Genomic DNA, 16379 nt, shown 5'->3' with positions numbered 1-16379 from the left:
TCATATTATGCTTTATCTACCTACCTGTCAGGTCATTATTTTAAGCTGACATTTCTGTATAGGATTCTACCTTCTTAATATATATAGCTAAAATTATATATCCAAGTTTCAATTTTATGCATTTACGAAATATCATTATCAATGTGTTGATAGAAAAAACTTAACCTTTATCGTGTGCAATAGTCACCCCTTCGCCTAATATGTACGTCATCAATTTAATTTCAATCACTATCTTTGGTTATCTTTAATCTTCTTAGTAAATTATAAATGCAGTCATCTGGAATACTTCCCAAGACTATAGAATTTTGTAATAACCTTTGTGCAGTATTACTGATTGCTTCTTTAGCACAAGGAAGTTCGCACAATGGGCATCAAGATATATTTTAACGGAGAAATTAAACTATTCCTAGTCAATCTTAAAATTAATATACATGTCGTGTTATTGGCTTTCCTGACATAGCCGTGCCCCTTTTATGTACAAAACTATCATTGTCTTATTTTATTTAACCTAATACCGCAACGCACACATAACCGGGGCTTATCAGTTAAAGCTATTGAAGATAATTAAAAGCTACAAATTAATCCGCTAAGAAACGTTCCGAACAAAGGGAAGGTAGAGACAAGAAAGAAGACAATGAATCAAAACAATTAAAATTAGAAATAAACTTAGAGAAATAAGACATCTGCTTCACCTTCTATTTAAAATAGGTTATTTAGAATTTTCTATAAAAATGGGAGTTAATCACAGCTCTCCATCATTTCATTTTTGGTCCTACACTCGACCGTAGTATTGGTGAGCTCAACTGCCAGCGCAGCTCATACCGTTTCAGATACTTGTTTAATTTACATTTAATCAGTAATTCTTTATCAATTTGAGATAACTACAAAAGTGAACTATTTTGAAGTTATCAGTAAATCGAGGCTCTACCACTTTTTAGAAAACGACGTGTCTGTTGAAATTTGCAAAATGTATCAATGAAATTTGATTTTTAAGTTTATATGATTTTGCAATACATGTTACCTTTTCAAACGAAAATATTTCGAACACATGTGATAGGAATAGAAAGAGACGCTTTTCTGTGACCAGTTATAAGATTTTTTTTTATTATTCAGCTTTATTTTGAATATTTTTGAGCACACCAAAAAAAGTATTTGTAAGTACAGTGGCGAATTTATAGTTGGGGTCGTCCAATCAGAACGAGTGTAACTTTAGCCTTCGCCCCATACATCCTTGTCTTCAAGTGGAGGGGTTGTTTGGAGTGAAGACATTTAACCTTTTTTTTTCATCTAAAATCTCTTCCAGAAAATGAGGGCATTCATCGTCTTGCTTCTTGCCGTGGCGGCATCCGCCAGATTGGCACCCCTTCTCACCCAAAGGAATCGTATCCCTGGACGTTACATCGTCAAGCTGAAGGTTGGTACCTTTTGTCCTTTTAGTTCGAGGGAAAGGTCGCCCTCTCGTTGACATGGTTGAGTTGTTGTTTTTTTGTGTTTTTTAAAGTAAAAACAGAAAGTTGTTGTTTCCATAAAGACAGAAACGTCAAATTAACAGTAGGCCTAATGAAGGTTTGCCCCCCCAACCCCCCCCCCCAGATTTATGTATCTTCAAAATTTGAATTCTGTGACGGCAAATGCGAGCAGTCCTTCTAGATGTCATGTATTATAGATGTCATTAAATGTATTCATGGAAACTTTATTTCATGACATGTGGGTCAGCTGCTCCCATTTGACGTCACAAAATAAAGACATTGCCACTCTGTTATTCCTTAATGGGTATTCGTCAAACATTCATTATTTTTAACCCCTTTTCAGAACCTATTTGATCTCAGGGTGACCTCATACTTTAAAAGCATTTGTAATGGACATGGCACCTACACACCAAAGATACATTATTTTCACACCCGCCAGACAAAGGCAGATTTTTATTAGAATTGAATTGAAGATCATCTGTTTTACAACTCTTTTTAGTTGCGGAATGATTTGAGGTCACAAAATCATTTTTAACCCACTTTCATATTTTGTACTACCAAATAAAAATGTATCAAAGTGTATTTTAATATCTCGCACCGATTATCAACATTTAATATTCATTCTATCTGTATGTATCTCTAAACATCCTCAGGAGGGACACAGCATCGATACCAGCATTGCCTCTCTCGGTGATGCTAAGATCCTTTACAAGTTTAAGACCGTCTTCCCAGGATTCGCTGCTCAGCTCTCCGACCGTCTCGTCGAAAGGGTAAGTTCTATCTCCATCTATCACATTTCCCCTTCCCTCTCTCTGATCTCTCATTCATTTCATTTCCTTTTTTTCTGTGTCTCTCCATCTCTCTTTCTCTCCTTCACACTATCCTTCTTTGCCAGCCTCAGTCTCGGGGATAGGATTGAAAACTATAATTACTTGCCTTTTTACAGAAGACGTTGGGGGAAATATCAGTCGAATTAATTCTTGTTTATCGCATTTGGCTAGCCCTCTCCCATCATGCCCACGGACATATTCATTACAGAAAACAGTGTAATGAACAGTTTTCTTAAAATTTGATTTTATAACTATTTACCTTTAAAAATTCCACTTATGCATCTTTTGTCAAACCAAAAATCCCATCAACAGTTAACTTTGGACCATCAATTTGGGGGAATTATGTTGTCAATTGACAAAAATATGCATCCATATTCTTGGCAACTAACATTTCGTATGACTTAAATCCATACCTCCAACTGACAAGGGGATCTGTTAATCTTTATTGATTGATTGATTTTATTCGTCAAGAATATCACAGGAGATTACAATGAAATTGAAGAATACCTTGGCAGGATAGCTCATGAAAGCCGAAAGACTTATTTTCAATGGGGTCATTTAGTTAGTATAAATCATTAATATATATATTGTAACAAAAAGTATAAACTACGACAATTGCTAGAATATGGTATTAAAAATACATATCCATCAGCCAAATAATTTGCAAACATCTGAAGCAAGCAATTATCTTCCTAATATATGAAACAAGACTATACCCTACATTATCTACAATACTAGATACCAACTGTACAAAATGTGTGATTTTTACTGGTAATGCTGTTCTCGAGTAGCTTTCAGTTTTAGGTGTTTATTTAATGCTCTCTTACAATGAGAAAAAAATAACAGCTTTTACTTGATTAGGAAGATCATTCCAAGATCGGAAGCGATTGAAATAAAAAGTGTTCCCTATATGTCCTTGACGTTTTGGTTATACAAAATTAAAATTACTATTTCGAGTATCTTACCTATGGATATTTGATACACGGATCAAATTATTTGCTATTATAATGATCTAATGTATCCGAATAGAATATTTTATGCACGTGGTGTAATACAAATTGTTGTGATCTGTGATCTACATGAAGTAATCCTGACTTGTCATGTTCATTACATCCGACATGTGCTCTTGGTCCTTAAACATTTATGTACTAGTATCTTACAATTTTATTTTGAAACATTCTTAGCTTTTTCTTATCTGTTACACCCAGACTACCATACCAAGCCGCATTAGCATAGTCGAATAGACATTCAAAGTCTATTTTCGCAACTTCAAACATAATTTCCCTTCTTTTTCCTTTTGTAGCTGCGAAAGTCTGATGCCGTTGAGTACATCGAAGAGGATGGCGTAGTGGAAGCTAGCTCCGTCGCCTCATGGGGTCTCGATCGTATTGATCAGCTCAGCCTCCCACTCGATGACGTTTACACACCAATCGGTGATGGCAATGGCGTCGATGTCTACGTCATCGATACTGGTATCAACATCAACCACGTCGACTACCAAGGTCGCTCTGCCCTCAGTTTCGATGCCTTCGGAGGCACTGTAAGTTTCTCTCTGCTATTTCCAGAGGTCGCACAAGTGATTAGAGAACATAATTATGCTTGGGAGAGTTAGGACTTTGCATCAGCATCAGGTCATGCCTATGTGGTTAATAAAATTGGATGTTGCAATTGTTTTCTAATATATTGTCTTATCCTCTTCTGATGTTAAGATTCATTAAAATTAATATTAACCGTGGTGTCTTAAAAGGGGTATACCTTTCTCATTTGCCGATCGTCAAGATTACTTAAAATCTCGAAATATATACACCATGGCGCGCTGTAATCTTAACAAAAAAGGCATTGGGTGACTATCTAATCCTAAGGTTCCCGTTTCGTTTCATTCAGACTAACAATTATGGTAACCCTTATGGAAACCTTGATATTGTTTGGCTGCTGATCATGAACCCTAGTAAGCAGCATGGCATCTAAAATTATTCTTTATGATACGGGCTCTAAATCTGAGTAGAAAAATCCTAACTTAATAGCATATAATGAGACGATACGACATATGATAAATGGAGTCATTTAAGATTATAATTTTCAATTTTTTTCGACAATGATTGTAGGGTGCCGACTGCAACGGTCACGGAACTCACTGCGCTGGAACCGTCGCTGGTACCGACTACGGTGTCGCCAAGGCAGCAAACATCTTCGGTGTCCGTGTATTGAACTGCATGGGATCAGGATCATGGTCTGGTGTTGTCGCTGGTGAGTTTTATAATAAAAAAAACCTTATGTCTTGAAATAATGATCTTTCCACGGCTGCCTCGCCTCAGGTCGAAGTGACGTGGTTTTCATAACCCCCTTTTATTTTGCAAGTGATGAAAACATGAAAAACACGAATAACCTGTTAGTTAGGCTATAAAAAAGAGGAACAAAGGAAAAACTTTGGAGAAGAGATGGCTTGGTCGTTCATCTATCAGAAATGTCAAAATTTTACCGGTCTGCTTTTCTGGTTCCTCTACTTTCATACAAGTCATTTTATAATCAATGTCGGATCCCCCGTTGATAAAAGACATCTGATCTACTATTCTTAATTTTTTTTATATTGAGGTTGCGAATGGGTTGCTGAGAACGCCAACGGTCCTTCAGTTGCGTCCATGTCCCTTGGTGGTGGAGCTAGTACTACCGTCGATGACGCTATCCAAGTCATGATCGATGCCGGAATCACTGTTGCTGTAGCTGCAGGAAATGACGACGACAATGCATGCAACTACTCTCCTGCTCGTGCCGTTGAGGTATGTACAGTTCGATTTTGTTAGATCATTTTTATTCACGAGTTCATTTCAAGCTGAGTGTCCCCCAACACCCAAGGATAGGCCAACTATTTACGTTTTGCAACTTTTTGGATGAATCTGTTCGTGTTGTTTGGTTATTCGCTATCCCATATCCCTGATTCAACGATTATCAGTATACATTACATAATGCACCTGAACATGACAAACTTTGCCAACGGTAATATGGGCAATCACACGTCACTAAAAACAACTATGGCCTGCATTCCTAGAATGACCGGTGTCGTTAAAAATAAATCACCAATTATGCTCGATGAACGGTTTAAGAGAGTGTTTAAAAACAAATATTTTCATGAAATATGTCAGTACTAATCATATTATATTTGGAAAATTATGGGCCCAATAATTGCTCAAAATTTTGAAAGGTTGCTCAAAATTTTGAAAGGTTGGAGCATCATTCTACCCCTCTTATCGTTCCCTTTCTCCTAAGGCCATCACCGTAGGAGCCACCGACAGCAGTGATGACCGTGCCTACTTCTCCAACTATGGTACCTGCGTGGATATCTTCGCCCCAGGAGTTTCCATCACTTCTGCCTGGATCGGAGGCTCTACTGCCTCAAACACCATCAGCGGTACCTCCATGGCCTGCCCACACGTTGCTGGTAAGGAGCTCCTTGGAGGCTGATATTATTTTAGAACGAGAGGAATGCAAGAGACTATCATTTTCGAAAATGGTACAGGCTGCATTCCTCCGAAGAAACTATAGTACTTTCGGTTCGGAGGTTGATTGCAACCTCTCTAGATTTTAATCTGCTCCCATGTACGTGAAGCCTTAATACACAAATGTGTTTTAAATCACTTTCAACATGGAAAATAAATGTAGAGGTAAATTGATGGACAAATTAATCAATGAATTGATAAGGTTATGCTAAGCTTAGAGAGGTAATTCGTGTAATTTGTGTAAACCGTTCGTTCCATCATGGAAGACCCAACATAACATAAGTATAGTGCGGGTGTTGAATACATGAGGAGGGTAAGAAATGTATCGGAAGGAAAGAAAATCAATATAAATTGCATCTTCTTTTGGTTTTGATTGATGACAGGTGCCGCAGCCATCGTTCTTGGAATCAACGGAACCATTACCCCTGCCGAGGTTACCTACGAGATCCTAACCAAGTCCATCTCCGGTGTTGTCTCTGATCCTGGCTTCGGATCCCCCAACCTTCTCCTCTACATGGGTGAGGGTAATGGTGGTGGAGAGGTACCAGACCCAGAAGATCCATCCGACCCAACCGACCCAGCTGACCCAAGTAAGATCATCGTCTTTCTCTTTTAATTAAGAGTCGGTCAGGCCTGGGTCGCGTCTTACAAAGTATTATGATTGATCCAATTAATCTCAGCTCTTATGTGAAACCAGGCCCTGATTCTTGATAAACCTCGGGCACAATCCAATTTCTTAGTTTTATTCCATTCTACTCAAATGAATTCAGTTTAAATTTACAGAATACTATTTGACTACTGTGCAATTGTGACGAAGTTGAATCAGTATACATTTTTCAAGGAAATGCATATTTTGTCGTCAAAGAGGCAATGTCGTCCAAAATTTCCATAGACCTTTAATTACAGAAACATTTAAAGTGAAGTACAGTGTGACAATTGCGATATTCTCTATATTTATTTGACAACAGGGATGATTAGAAGCCTCATAAGTTTACTCTGTACTTTGGAAACACAATTGCCATTTTGTGGTATGAATGTTGTACCAGATAAATGCATTCATGTCATGGTGATCTCAATGCTGATTTTGGGATAGTTTGACTTGTTCAAAACTGTGTTTAATTATAGTAAAGGAAGCTGTGACATATTGCCTTTGATTTACATCTATCTCATCTTACAGCCTGTGGTGGTTTCTTCAACGCTACCTCGGGTGTGTTCGCCAGCCCCAACTACCCAGCTTCCTACGACAACAATGCAGATTGCGACTTTGACTTTACCGCTGCTGAGGGCGAAGTCATCTCTCTTACTTTCAACAACTTCGAACTAGAGAGTTCATCAACCTGCTCCTACGATTCCGTTTCCGTAAGTCATTCGTCGATGTTTTATCTTGGCACTCTAATAACATGCAGCCGATCACTAGTATTGAAATCGCTTTTCCAAATTACTGACAAAGAATATGCGCAATATTGCCCAGTGCTTGACCATGGTCGCACTGATAGTAGACAACGGTGTTAAGATTAGTATGAGCTTCTTCTGTTGTTGTACGGGAAACGAAATTGCTATTTATATATCATTTATCCATTTCTCATGATATGATTCCCCTAATTTAGCATATTTTCCAATTGTTGGTATTTGTTTGTCGATGTGGTCTTGATGGATAATTTGACCAACTTCCGAAAAGAATTTCAGTGGCGTCAAGAGGTTCAATTCGGCATCAGAATCTTATCAAGACTATTTTTGCCAAACCTAACAGCACCATCATTACTTTGTACAAAATAACAAACTTTTTGTAATTCTGTTTTCCCGGTGATTTAGATCTACGATGGCGCTGACTCTTCCGCCCCTCTTATTGGAGAATATTGCGGTAGTAACAGTCCAGGTACCGTCACCAGCAGTGGTAGCAGTCTCTACATGAAGTTCACTTCTGACAGTTCCGTCACCTACAGCGGATTCTCTGGAGCTTTCACCATGAGGGAAGCACCAGATATCCCAACTCCTGTCCGTGAGTACAGTAGCCTAATTCTGTCTATCCGTTGATGTTTGAACCACTGACGAACAGATGGGGGGCTTTGGGGCCATGGACCCCCCAAAAAAAATAAACGATTAAAAAAACACAACCAAGAAGAAAAGGAGAAAGAGAAAGAAAAGGGCAACACATATTATTTTCTGAAATAAATTAATTTTCCCGATACGCCAATTTTTTAAGCTGGTTCCTTTACACCTCTATCTTTTACTGTTAATTTTCCCGATAAGCCATAAATCTGATTAATAAATTATTTGTATTTTGTCGACATTTTGGCGGTAGATATAATCACATTGACGGGCAATGCTCACATATATTGCAGTAGAATTGTTTCCCGATGGTAGAGTGAAAATACCCTTTATTGATACCCCAACGCTAAGATTAAGCTGGTTCTTTTACACCTCTATAGCTTTTACTGTAAATTTCTATGAAGTAAGACATAAAAGCATTTTATATTTAGTGGATTCAAATTCAAATGTCCTGAGTCTAGAGTCAGTAGTAGCAGTAACTCTTTCCTTTTCCTTTATATTATTATTATTATTTTAACATAAATTACATTCTTGTGAACTAGGCAAATAGATCAGCTTTATCGTTGAACCTTTTAAAATCGATATAAGTTGGATGGGCTTGGGCAATGTAGTTAAGCAACTACGACATAATTCATATTTCGCATAAACGTTCTCTAGGTTGCGGAGACATAGTGACCAGGCCTTCTGGTATTGTGAAATCACCAAACTTCCCAGACTACTACGACAACAGCGACGAGTGCACCTTCACCCTCCAGGGTAAGAGCAACGAGACTGTCACTCTCAGCTTCACTGATTTCGATGTTGAAGACCATTCCTCATGCAACTTCGATGCCCTCGAGGTAAGATCCGACAGTCGTAATCATCTTTCTAATCGTTCTTTGATACCATAAACACCAAAATTGGTATATGAATAATTTCGATTCATCACTTTTACCATAAGTTCCTTTGACCTATCAATCTATCCTCACAATATCTCCCATACTGCAGATCTACGAAGGTGTTGATGATACCGGTCCCCTCCGTACTAAGCTGTGTGGATCCGAGATCCCAAGGACTATGAGGTCTTTCACCAATGCTTTCCACCTCAAGTTCACTACCGATAGTTCAGTTACCCGTACTGGCTTCAGGGCTCTCTTCACCATCCAATAAACGGTGACGTCATAAATCAACATCTCCCCCGCTTACAGACATGTATCCGTCTCGGTTCAAAAAGTCGACGGATACCCGGACCCTTGAACATTTCAGACAGACGTGAAGAATTTTATATTTGAACTTTACTTTTTTCAGCACCATTTGCAATCTGCCCCCGTCTATGTGGGAGTATATGCCTAGTGGGTATCACGCTGTATAGCATGCTGATCATTTAAAGGGCATTACGTGCAATAACAATCATCCCAGAAATATAGATCTTATGTATAAACAAATAAAATGTAAAGATAACATGCATTGCCTCAAAATGTTGAGTTTGTGTTGATTATGTTCTATGGCTTGAATGGTACTGCATAAAAAAAACATTAGAATACACAGTTGGTGATTTTATTTTCGTGATTGAGTGTGTGGGTACGTATCAGAGTGTGTGTCAGGGGCCTGTTCGTTGTTGTGTATGAGAGGGTGTGTGATGGTGGTGTGTGTGTGCGTGTTGGATTGTTTAAGCTGCAAACGATTAGAAACAGATAAAAATACATTGATAAACTTGACTGGAGGTGTTCTGTAAGACATACCATAGGTCAAAAGCGACTGGCCAAATAGATAATGTGATTACTTGAAAACAGTCCCAAAAATCAAAAGGTAAGCTTTTATTCTGGTATCGTCTTTTACATAAGTGATTTAATTGATATTGGTTAATTGATTGATTGGCTCATGATTAATTGATGTTTGCCTGCTCTGCCCTGCGCAGGGCTGGCGAAATGCCATACACAGTGTCGCCATTATCGCCTCAAAACTTCAGCCTCCCATATTAAGCCGACACTTGCTGGTTTGTTTGTTTATTTATGTTTCTTTTATTGATCACTAATTAGTTTAAAAACATTGATTGGTTTGTTGATTGATTGATTTGACAAGCTTTTTTTTTTCTTTCATAGATAGATTTTAACCAAACACGAAAACAGTTAATTCAATTTACAGAAAAATCAAGAAGCAAACATGTTTGCAACAGTACATGCGTAATATTATCTAATGATAAAACAAATTTATGATTGGTCACATATCTTCCGGTATTTATTCCTCTCATAACACAACCTGTTTGCTTTTCTAATACATCTATTTTAAAGAATGCGAGAAGCATAAACAAACACACACACAAGCCGGTGATAATGATAAATGACCCGCAAATTGGACCAAAGATGCAATGGCGAGGAAAGTGAAGGAAATAAGTGCAAGATTTGTGTACTACTTAACACTTTGAGCTGCAAGTTTGAGTGTATGGAACATCAAGTTCACAAGAAATTACATTGAGTATGTAAAGGCCGTTCACATTCCATATATTTAGTCAACGTGTGAGCTTTTCAATGCGTTCGTATTGTTTTAATTTTGTAAGTGAAATGTTATTATTTGCATGAATTGATTTCAATGTTTCAACACTTGAAGGGATCGAAGATTTCCAAGCTAATTCATCGGAAATGAGCAGATTGAATTTTGTTATCATATAGGGTTGTGTATATCACATAGACGGAAAATTACAAATGTTTTGTTTATATATATTATTTTATGTTGTATTGTTTTCAATTAATGCGGGAAACTATCACTCGAATGTCACATCGACAAGAATAATTTTATTCAAACCAATGATAAAAATATAATAATCAATGATGGAGGTGGTGGTGGACGTGAAAGGCGATTGTGATGATGATAAATACTTGACGATATCAATACTGATGATGATGACGATGATGACGATGATGATGGTGATGATGATGATGGTGATGAGGGTGATAAAAATACCCTTGGGGATGTGGATGATGAGCACCACCACCAATTGGACGACGATGGCAACTATTGTGATAATTGTGTTACTATTGGGATATCAACATTTCTTATGACAAGAGAAGCGATGATCCTTCAATTTATGAAGAACAAACCCGCTATCCTTGGCAATGTAAATGTGGCACTTCAATCAAGTTGAAATACAAGTGTCAAGTACACGAATCGCATTTCTATTGCGACAGCAAGGAAGAGATAGAACAACAGAAAGGGTGGTTGAATAAAATGTTCATCGATTCTTACAACCTCTTAAAATCAATACATGGGTGTTAGCGAATCACAATGCCTGTAATCTCACACTGACCAGTGGGTATCGATTGGAAAGAATCTTTTCAGGTTTAACTCCAGGAAATGTTTTTAAAAAGAAATCTCATATCTAAGTCAGATTGTGATATGTCTCCTTCCGCGTGCATGGTTTTTTTCCTTGATTTTTGAAGAACCAAAGGGTAATACGACTGATAATCGAGTTTCCATCAGCATTTTAAATGACCCCCCTCTCTCTCTCCCTCTCTTTGTTTGTTTGTTTATTTCTTTCTTTCTTTTTCTCTTTTTCTGTTTCTCTCTCCATCTCCCTAAGTCATTCTTTTTACACTGTATGTCTTCTTCTTTCTGTCAGATTCACCCATATAATGGGTTGTCAAAAAATAATATCTTTTCAGTCTCTATTTCTTTTTTAATGTTGGAGTTTTTCATAGATTTTTCAAAAACATGTGAATCACTCTATCTTTAAATCTCTCTGTTAATATGTCATTGCTCTCTTTTTCATTCTTTCGTTTTGAAAATGTTAATAATCAAGGATCGAATTAGCTTACAATGATGTAATCAATTGTAGATTTTGATTATAAGATTTTTTTATTTGTTTTCCAGTTCGTATTCTCTTTTCTCTCCCTCCCCCTCTCTTTCTCCTTCATTTCTTTTCTGTTTATCTCATACATCTATATCTACATAGATCTATCCTTTTACTCTCTTTTACTGTCAATGTTTATTGACCTCCCTTTCTTCATTTCACCTGTAACTTCACATCTGAATGAAAAACGTACGTTCCTTCATTCAGGGTTATTTCATTTCATTTTATTTCATTTATTTCCATATCCATGATATCACAAAGTATATAATATAACTCATACATACAGATTACACAATTGATGTTACTGAACGATAAAGCATATAATAATAATGAACAAATTTGGATATGGGGGGAACATGCAAAAAAAGAAAAACTTGTTACAAGGCAAGTTCCCTAAAATAACAGTATGCAATAATCATAAGTTATCCTTAAACAGGAAATAAATCAATAAGTCAATAAGAACGGACATTCTTGCTATTGGAAATACGTGTACAGTTTGAAAAAAGGAAAAGGGAAACAATATATATATTACTACTTATATAGCAATAGAATAATAATAATAATAGAATAATAATAATATAATAATAGAATAATAATAGTGCACCTGATACTAAGAACAGAAGGAGGAAGAGAGAGAAAGACAGACAGACGGACGAAATATACATGAGAGAGGGACAAGTAGAACAGACATGACGTAACATGAAGAAAAAAACACAACAATACAATTACATATAATCACATATAGGGCTAGTAAGATAAGACAAGAAATAAGAGGTCAGCTTACAGTGTATCTATTGACAGTAGCAACAGCATTTGAGATGACAGTGTTGTCATGTAAGCTTGCGCATGTGTGAGTAGTTTAATATCTTTGAAGTAAGATATTCTTACTTTCATCCCCATTGAACCACAAATGAAAATATTTCTCCATGATTCTGTGTAACTGTTCATCTTCAACATCTCGAGCTTTCGTAAAATGTTGTACAAAAGACATTTTTTTAGATAAAAAGTAAGCTGTTCCTCAGGTATTAAACAAGATTCTGTTCTCGGAGGAAATTACCGTACCCTCTAAAAAGATGAATTTGTTTATTTGTAAAAGGTCGCAATGTTTTTTTGCGTGAAAGTATAAAGACCGGCAAGTATGGCAGAGTATAAGTATGAATTAACGATGATGATCAATATTATGAAAGTGGTTTGGGTAGTGATAATGATAAATGGGAAAGAAGAAGAAGAAGAAGAAGAAAAAAGGGAAAGAAGATAAAAGTAGTAGATGATGAAGAGAAGAACACAAAGAAGAAGAGGAAGAAGAAGAAGGAAAAAAAAAGATAGTCATAATGACTGAGAATAGATGATGGCGATAAAGTTTTGCTTCATGGCCATCTTCATTACAGAATCAGTCATTCCCATCCTCCGCTTCCGTCAGAAGTCAGAGCCAGAAATCGAAATAAAAAAAGGTTAAGTGATATCGATTTTTGGTAAACCATTCATCACCCTGCGATTCAACTTATTTTCGACACGTCAAAAATACTTTCGCTCCACCTACATTTTAGATCTTTCATGCATGTCGCTCTAAAGCGGTATCAGATAAAAAGAACACAATATTCTTCGTTTTTTTTTAAAGAAATGGCCTACTTAGAATTCTATGTTCTCTGTGATGGTATTAATAAAAGCATAACTTGGAAGACGGCATACTTGTATAAGTCACATGATATGATTTGGACATATCCTTGACTACTCTTAGTATTAACAGGATAAAGAAAAGTTAAATATTTCATGCAGGTTGTGTCTTTTGAATATATGACTTTATAAAACTGGTGTGGGTTGTGGGGTTTTTATCTGTATTTTACGCGCATGCGTATTTTATATAGATACGATTTGAAACTTGGTACAATTAATATGCCTCTAGGATATCTCAAAGATACTTTAAAAACCTTTGGAAACCTTGATAAGCATCAGCATCGTTCTGAGACCTTCTCGTGTGTTCACTTTACTCTCCTTCGGTAAGTAAAATAAGACTATATTTACAAAGTATTTTATTTTCTTAAGCAATTTTTTAATCAGTAAATGAAAAGCGATATATGATTTCAAAAGTCATAATGTCTTATAAGAATACACTTTCAATTATAAATTCAAAAATGATAGCCAATTATCCAATTGGTGCATTCTACTTTCATCGAAAATGTAGAAGGGTGTCGGCTTTTAGATTATTTCTGATCATGCATGTCTCTTCTAAAGTTAGAAATTTTGATAAGTAGTAACAATATTGTATGGAAGTTATGCATGTTGTAGATAAATTTATGAGCTTTGGACTTTAGTGTCCTCTTATATTATTCGAGGTTTAATCACGAAGTATGGTCTCCTTTTAATCAAATGGGATCATTTTAGGGATCATCAGAAGCAACACGTAGGTCAAATTCTGAAGATTTCCGATCAAGACTGAACTCTGTGCATGTTTTAATATTGTTTAATGTAAAGAATATGTAGGCCATAATGATTTATTCAAAGGATAAATGATTTGAGCTGAAAAGCATCTTATTCATTACGAAACAATTTCCAACCTTTTCTACTTTCCTTTGTATCACAGCTCACAATTGTCTGTATATATCAAATCTTATCCCCAGCTGGAAGTGGTAAACAGTCCTACGGAATCATGGGTAAACCAACAATGAAGACTGTTATTATTGTAGCTACACTGGCCACTGTCGCAAAGCTGTCAATGGCTGAGAACGTGACATCTTTCTATCATCAGACTGTGACTCTACATCCCGGTAATCCATTCTTCTGTGATGACGCGATGTTAACTACAGTTTCTGACTTTGGAGAAACTTCCACCATCGCAACCACAGAGACAGAGCAGGTTTGGGTATGGTCCACCCTCGCGTGGCCCTGGTGGACGATTCTCCAGCTAGTCTCTGCGATCGTTGGCCTCGTTGGGAACCTTCTCGTCATCATCGTCACCTTTCAGCGTCGATCAACAAGTCGATCTACCGATATCTTAGTCGGTAATTTAGCTATCGCCGATTTCCTAACTTCTCTTCTCCTGATTCCTCGACCCCAAGCAGCCCGTGTACCTAACACGAGCATTGGTAACTTCTACTGTAAGCTGGTCTGGTCAGCTTTTTTCAGATGGACTGCTGTAAGTGCGTCAATCTATACCCTGATGACGATATCCTTCGATAGATTCTTTGCGGTGGTCTATCCGCTTCGATTCAACCGTATCGTCAACCGCCGTCTTGTCTCTTACATCGTCGTCTGCGTGTGGCTCCTTGCCGTACTCATCCCTATATCAGGCTTCATTATGTTCCGCGTCGACGTCGTTAGCCAACGATGTGTTCTCAAGTTTCCTACAGTCGAGGGACAGGTTGTTTTCGGTTGTTTTGTCTTTGCCACTCGTCTGGCCATCCCAGCACTCACCATGCTTATCACCCAGGTTCTTATCGCTCGGGAGCTCCAGAAGCAATCACTGCGCTTCAAATCCAACAAAGGCAACTCCCAGAGCAATGCCTCGTTTCATATCGTGGCTCGGAACCGTGTCCTCAAGCTAATGGCTATTGTCATTGTCATCTACATCATCACCTGGGGGCCGAACCAGACCGCCTTCTTCGGCCTCAATGTCGGCCTCGTTTCCTCTACCTACTTCTTTAGTCCTTTCTATCGCATCCTCAATGTCTTGGCGTTTTACAACTCCTGTGCGAACCCTATCATCTACGCGGCAAGGTTCCCCCAGTTTCGGGTCGCTGTGAAGGGATTGTTCGTCAGGGATGCCCAGGGACGGTCATCCATCTTCGAGCAAGATACAGGAAACAAACCCAAGACAGGGGCGGCCAACAACGGCACGTCATCGAATACCCTTTCGTCCAATAACACCCTTTCAACCAGTGAATCTGCAGAAAATAAAGCCTGAGCTGGGTGGCCTAGTCGTCCATCATATGATTGAAATTACTTTCTTAAATCTTCATACTTGACTCAATTCATTTTCATATAATCACTTTTTCGTCATTCACCCCTCCCCACCCCTTTCTGTCTGTTACACTCATAAACTTTTATTTAACTATCGTCATCTTTTTCTATGTTGATTTTTTTTTAGTATGCACTACACCATTCGTAAATCATCTGTGACTGCATATCTAATTGTAAATAGTAGGTCTAGGTCTAAAATGTATATGTATCACGCATTCGAAGAGATAACGCTTGACACCAAATTCAGATTCCATCATACTGCATTCCAGCGTGAGAAAATTGACTTGAAATCAAACATGGTTTTATCTGGACCTGATGTTTTACCTGAGTATAATAAACATGATGAGTCTTATGATGTATCACAAATACCTCACCGATGTTCAAAAGTAAATTTGGAAAAAAAATGTATACCTCGCTATATGCAACTGCAGATGACAAGAGAACATTAATAAACTTGGCACCTATTATGGTTGCGATCTTATTAGTTTTCAGTGGTTAATCGTATGAAGTAATTCGTAGTACAAACAGCGTATTCAAAACTTTGTTAATTTTTCGAAATTATATAACGTTGTGAGGTATCATTGTTCTAGAATATACACCGGAGTTATATCAGTTTAAGCGGGGATGGTACTGGTGACGCTCGAAGCGTTGCCATTGGTTAAAAAAAAATAAGCAGCAATCGCTTTAGAATGGGCAAAACTTTCATCACACTGGATAAATAAAAATGCCCAAAAGAAATGCCGAATGTTGGTTG

At 37.4% G+C, this 16379-nt stretch overlaps 2 protein-coding genes across 2 annotated transcripts; both read left to right on the top strand.

Annotated features, from left to right (window-relative positions):
• The first annotated feature begins 710 nt into the window (after nucleotides 1–710).
• On the top strand, nucleotides 711–9280 carry LOC121425158 (extracellular serine proteinase-like). Its single transcript, XM_041621161.1, has 12 exons — nucleotides 711–793; nucleotides 1304–1414; nucleotides 2123–2239; nucleotides 3603–3839; nucleotides 4405–4546; nucleotides 4892–5076; nucleotides 5564–5735; nucleotides 6177–6383; nucleotides 6971–7152; nucleotides 7606–7792; nucleotides 8500–8681; nucleotides 8830–9280. The coding sequence occupies exons 2-12, from the start codon at nucleotides 1307–1309 to the stop codon at nucleotides 8989–8991; spliced, it is 1881 nt and encodes a 626-aa protein (XP_041477095.1). The 5' UTR covers nucleotides 711–793; nucleotides 1304–1306; the 3' UTR covers nucleotides 8992–9280.
• A 5035-nt stretch (nucleotides 9281–14315) lies between these two features.
• Nucleotides 14316–15569, top strand: LOC121432058 (allatostatin-A receptor-like). The gene has a single exon (XM_041629889.1). It carries the CDS (start codon nucleotides 14316–14318, stop codon nucleotides 15567–15569), a length of 1254 nt encoding a protein of 417 aa, XP_041485823.1.
• The last annotated feature ends 810 nt before the right edge of the window (nucleotides 15570–16379 follow it).

This window comes from Lytechinus variegatus, chromosome 1 (assembly GCF_018143015.1).
Source record: "Lytechinus variegatus isolate NC3 chromosome 1, Lvar_3.0, whole genome shotgun sequence".
In the NCBI taxonomy this organism is placed as follows: Eukaryota; Metazoa; Echinodermata; class Echinoidea; order Temnopleuroida; family Toxopneustidae; genus Lytechinus; species Lytechinus variegatus.
This window is presented reverse-complemented; position numbering and strand designations above follow the sequence as displayed.